The sequence below is a fragment of the Bison bison genome, unplaced genomic scaffold, assembly GCF_000754665.1.
Source record: "Bison bison bison isolate TAMUID 2011002044 unplaced genomic scaffold, Bison_UMD1.0 scf7180017864304, whole genome shotgun sequence".
NCBI classification, from domain to species: domain Eukaryota; kingdom Metazoa; phylum Chordata; class Mammalia; order Artiodactyla; family Bovidae; genus Bison; species Bison bison.
This window is the reverse complement of record NW_011494876.1, coordinates 8045960-8051685: the sequence shown is the minus strand read 5'-3', so window position 1 is coordinate 8051685 and position 5726 is coordinate 8045960. Positions and strand designations below refer to the sequence as shown.

Sequence of the window (5726 nt, the reverse complement as noted above, 5' to 3'; positions counted from 1 at the left end):
CTGCCACTGTTGACCTGCCTTGTGGGTCCCTCCCTGACTCCTGCAGCCCCGCCTGTCTGCACTGGGCTGCGCACCTCAGCTACACTGTGTGCAGGTTATTCCTGCGCTTCTGCATCAGCTCTCCCACTGGCCTGGTGCTAAGCCCTAGAGGACAGGGCTCCTAGTGGACAGAGAAACGTCAGTGCAGCGGGGGAGCTCTCCTTCTCTGGGGGACGCCCTCACTGACACTTTCTATTCGGTCCTCAGGAGGCTGCCCCCCACCCCTGCCTCTGAGGCCCAGGAGTATCCCGTGCCCCGGCTGGGCCAGCCACAACAACATCATATCCCCCTGGATGCTGAGCCCTTCTCAGGTTTATATGTGGTCCCAGGGGACAGAGCTGAAGGGTGAGCAACTGGGAAGCTGGTGGCCAACATGCCTGTTGGGAGAGAAAGCTGCCCATGGAATGAGGTTAAACAGCAATGAGCGGAGCCCAGGGCACAGAGATTGACTCTGGGGCCTTTGTGGGAGCCCCTAGAGCCAGCCACACCTGAAATCCGACACCTTGGGCTTCCCAATGACCCAGGAAATGACATCCCACTTCGTTTAAACTACTTACAGTGGGGTTCATCACTCTCATCTGAAAGAACCCTGCCCAGTTTATCAGCCAAATCAGGAAATCTTTAATTGCCCAATTTCTGTGCCACAGACCCCTTTGGTGATCTGGAAAAGCCTATGAACTCCCCTACAAATAAATTTACTCCCACTTTTTTTGAGGCACTCAGTGTTTCTTACTCTACCAGGCGGCAAGTTATTAAATGTGTAAAATAAAATAGGTTGGATTAAAAAGGAAACCAACCATATACCAAGATAATAACAAAAACAGTAGGAAATGTGGTGCTTCCATATTAATGCATTAAATCACTGTATGTGTTTTGCAAGACTCCAGTCATGTTAATATACTTCCATTTTTCTATATTCTATAATGAATTGTGTTTGTATCCCCCATTCAAACCCTGAGCTGGGGCCACATTCTGGAGTGCTCCTCATTCCAGGGTCTTGGGGGCCCAACACAGAGCAGTTGTGTGTTGAGCCTTGGGGGGATGTGTTGATTTTTCACACCCCGGGTGGCTCAGTTCTGAGAGGGAGACTACCTTGGGGGCTCCCTTCAAACACTCCCCTCCTACCCCAAGCTGGGGCTCTCTTCTCCACAACTCACTCCTGCTCTGAGCTGCCTGCACTGATCTGCACTGATCTCCTCCAAGGCCAGAAGCATGGCCAAGTCAGTCTCTGGTCTGTGAAAGTGGTGCCCAGGGCCCACGGACCTGGTGGCCACCATGTATCTATATCGATATAAACTGCTCTAAGCTGGTGTGGGGCATGCTGGACAAGGAGCAGATGGGGAAAGGGCCCGCTGAGATTCCACTGTGGGAAGCTGGTGGTAAGAGCAGGGTGCCTGTCCTCTCGCTGCTGTGAAGGCGTGAGCTGGCCAGGGCCACTAGAGGTTACTATGTTTGACTGCGTCAGTGGAGGTGATTCTTAGTCTTTAAGGAGGACAAATCCAGAGGTATAAATTTCCCTCCCTTTCTCTCCTTCCTTTGAAAGTATTTAGATCTGGGAGACCTGGGTTCCCAGTCCTGTTCTGATATCTACAAGGGACATTTCAGGAAGTTTCTTAACCTCTCAGAGCTTCTCTTTTTCTCAGACCACACATGAAATGACAACATGAGGTCCTGCTTGAGTCCACCCCACAGATATACTGTGAATCATTCCATGGGGCATTCATGCAGGTCCAGTGAGAGCACGCATGTAAAGCTGCTAGCAACCATCACCCATCCATCATTCACCCATCCACCCACCCACCCATCCACCCGTCCATCCATCCATCCACCCATCCGTCCATATTTCTTTCACTTATCAAATGTTTACTGAGCATCTGGTCCAAGGTGTTAGAGAGATAGATAAACCCAGGACAAAATTCTGGCCTTCAGGAAGCTCACATTATATGAGCTGGAGATAGGTAATGATGAAGTAAACAAATAAACAGCACAATGATGGATAATAATGATGATCTGAAGGGGACAGGCTACACGAAAGACTCTACAGGAGGAGGAGCAGGCGCAGGTAGAGCTGGGGTGCTCAGGAAGGTTTCTTTGAGGAGGAAACGTTTGAGCAGAGGCCCCAGGCTGAGAGGAGCCGCCACAGGGAGGTCTGAGCAAAGAGGAACCGCAAGCGTAGGTGGAATGCGCTCAGGGCCCGGGCAGTTTTCTCCCCCGCTCTGTCCCTCCCTTCTTCTCTTCTTCCCTCTGTCCTTCCTTCTTGGGTCATATTTCCAAAATGGTCCTTGATGCAGGCGCATGTTCTGACCAGGGCCTTGGAACACTTCTCTGTTCTCTGTGGGTTCTCAGCCTTCCTGACATTGGATTGGGGTGCGGTTTCCTTTTCCCTGACCCTGAATGTGTGGGGTCCCAAGGGCAGCCCTTTGCCATGTCTGGCCACCTCCTGGGTCACCCAGGGCTGGACTTGATCCTTGGCCCCTGGCCCCGGCTCTTGCCCACTCACCCATCCAGCGAGGCAGGCGGAAGGTTTTCATGTTGAAGTTGATATATTCTCGGATGAAGAGCCACGTGGTAGCCACGGCAAAAATAAGGGCCAGGTAGCGAAGCAGACCTGCAGAGCGAGGAGATACTGCCCTGAGACCACAACACCTGACCACATGGCAAGGCCTCACGGTAAGACTACACGTGGGTCCTTCCCAAATCCCCTCAGTGAGACCTCTTCCCAAGATCCCATGTTGGAGGGAGAGTCACAAGGATTAACATATTGATAGTCTATCTTTTTCCTGGATGCAAATTTGCTGGGGAATTTTGTGAGCACAGAACTCCACAGGGGTTAATCAGAAGAAAAAAAGAAAGCTAGGAGCCTTGGAAATGAACTTCACCAACTTCATATCTGAATGCACAGATGATAGGAAGAGTTAATCCTGTGTGTCAGTCGTGGTTGAACCTTATTTTCTCTGAACGTCATGTGAAAATGGAGCAACTCCCCCATGCTGCAGGTCCGGAGCCTGCCCACACCATGGACCAGTCCCCGGCCTGCATCCAAGACCATTGTGAATCCACGTGATGACCCAATGGGGGATCATGCTGCAAAGTTACCTGGTGACACTCCCCAGGGTGGGGCCGCTGGGAGGGAGGCTTAGACACACACTTCCTGGGCTCCTCTTAGCCTTTTGGAGAGTGTCTCAGGGGGTGAGGTCTGGGAATTAGCACCCTGAGGGGAGGCCTGAGGACTCCGGCAGGAGAGTAGGAGGCAGGTGAGCCGCGGCTCGAGAGGCAGGAAGGCTCGGGGTGGCCACCCCCTACTGTGTGACCTCGAGCAGGGGCTCAGCACCTCTGAGCTGAAGCCCCTCAGTCACAGAGTGGACAGAGTAACGTGCCTGCTGCCGAGCCCATGGCTGGTGGGGAAAGATGTAGTAGTTGTCCCCACTAGGCGGCCTCTAGGGTGGTTTTGGGGGGTGGGGTTGGTCCCTTGTGTTTTCCATCAACTCCCCCCAAAAGCCGTCACAAGCAACGCGTGGCGCTCTGCAGGAGCGCACACCCGCCTGCCCAGCGTGGCCTCCCCGCCTCACAGCCAGGCTCCTCCCTGTCTTCTCTCCCGCACGCGTGAGCCGGGCCCGGAGCTCCCTGTCTGCTCCCTCTCCTCATGATTCTGCCAGGGCTGCAGCAGGCCGCACCACGCCTCCCATCTCAAGGACTCTGGAGACCCCCATTCTGCCTTGAGAGTCAAATCTGACCTGCAGGCAAGTTCCCTCGCTCCGTGCCTGACCTCCCTCTCTGTCTGCGGCCACAGCGCTCTGAAGGTGCCGGGTCTCGTCTGACCTCTCTGTCTGCACCAGCCCTGCTCCTCAGCCCTGAATTCAGCTGTGGCTTTGTGCTGGCGAGGGAGAAGGCCCTCCGGATCCCATGGGTGGGGCTCAGGTGTGCGGGGTCCCTCGTCTTCGAGGGCCTCGGCTTGCATCATTCGGCACTCCTTTTGTGTGGGGTGCTAGGCGAGCGGCAGACACGCATTATCTCAGTCCCCTCTGTGCTGTATGCTACTGCTTATCCCTGCTGTCAGGTGGGGAAGCCGCACCTCAGAGATCTGGTCACTGGCTAGTAAGTGACAGGAGGTGGGACCTGAACCTGGGTAAGTAAGGTGCCTATAACACACGTGCTCTTCAGGGACCTACATTCAATATCCTTTAATAAACCACAATGGAAATGAATATGGAAAATAAGGTGTGTATATATGTATATAACTGTACCACTGTGCTGTACAGCAGAAATTAACACAAGGTTGTAGATCAACTGTACTTTAACAGGCTTCCCTGGTGGCCCAGACGGCAAAGAATCTGCCCGCAATACAGGAGACTGGGGTTCAATCCCCGGGTTGGGAAGATCCCCTGGAGAAGAGAATAGCAACCCATTCCAGTATTCTTGCCTGGAAAATCCCAAGGACAGAGGAGCCTGCCAGGCTACAGTTCATGGGGTTGCAAAGAGTTGGACACAACTGAGTGACTAACACACACTTCAATAAAAATAAGTAAAAGTTGTGCTCTGAACTTCCTCACTGGTGTTTGGAAATACAAATGAATTGTATCAGTTTTCTGTTTGGTGAATTCCTCAGTTCCCCCTCTCTCTCTACACAGAGGGTACAGTCTGAGGGTGGAAGCTTGGAGCAAAGTCCTCTCCTGGTGCCCAGCCCTGTGGTGTCAGGAATCTAGAATAGTCCTCTACAAATGCTTTGTCTGTACAAACATTTACAAATGTTTTGTCTGTAATTTCCAGCCAGGGTGAAGTGTTTCCCAGAGCAGGTGAGTCTCCATGTTCCCAGCCAGGTGGGCCAGTTTCTGCAACCCTTAGCCTTGAGGCAGGAAGTCTCCTCTTTATACTCTTCCAGGCTCTCCCTGGATTGGTTTTTCCCTGGAATTCTGGCCTGACTAGCTGAGAACGGATGAAGCCAAGTAGGCTGTGAGTCCAGGATGGGCAGACACTGCTGACAGAAAAGCGATTCCCAAACCTGATTCAGACTCAACCTTGAACCCTGGAGTCCTCAGAGCCTGGCCTTACCTGACAGTCTCATCCTGTCGAGGTGAAGAGCGGCTGGGGGTCAGGGTCGGTCTGTGGAGAGAAGAAAATAAGATTGGAAACTGGTATCCAGGGTGTGAAAGTGAACGAGACTGAAGATGAGGGATAGGTTCCTAAAACCCAGTGCGTCGTAGTTCTCTTGGTTTGGTGCCATCTGTTTCCTCTCTGCCTTCACCTCTTCTTCGCTTTTGCCCCTGGAGTTTCATATTCAGTTCAACATGCCTTTTTTGGAATGCAGAGATTAGGATGCAGAGGAAGATGCAGTCTGCCAGCCGTCATCCCTTGGAGGTTTGATTCATCCATGCATCTACCCATCCATTTGTCCGTCCACCCATCCATTTATACACTCATCCATCCTTCCAACCATCCATCCATCCATTTGTCCATCTGTCCATTCATTTGTACATCCATGCATCCTTTCATCCATCCATCATTCTGTCCCTCCAGCCAGCTGAGAGATATTGAGCTAGCCAGCTCCAGTGAAACCATTAGGAAGCAGAAGCTCAAGTGATCTTTGCTGATGGGCCCACATTATGAGTAACAGGGACTCACACAGCATACAGGTGAGTTTGCTCCGGATACCATATGTGCATCATCTTCTTTAATCCTCATACCCACCC

At 52.3% G+C, this 5726-nt stretch overlaps 1 protein-coding gene across 2 annotated transcripts in view; it reads right to left on the bottom strand.

Moving 5' to 3' along the window:
- Positions 1 to 5726, bottom strand: part of FAM3D (family with sequence similarity 3, member D) — a 38262-nt gene that overhangs the window by 18590 nt on the left and 13946 nt on the right. For both annotated transcript variants that reach the window (XM_010851547.1, XM_010851546.1), the window contains exons 2-3: positions 5089 to 5139; positions 2540 to 2647 (exon numbers count right to left, since the gene is read on the bottom strand). In XM_010851547.1, coding sequence (XP_010849849.1) covers positions 2540 to 2647; positions 5089 to 5101 — 121 coding nt within the window. In that variant the 5' untranslated portion in view covers positions 5102 to 5139. The remainder of the gene's footprint in view (positions 1 to 2539; positions 2648 to 5088; positions 5140 to 5726) is intronic.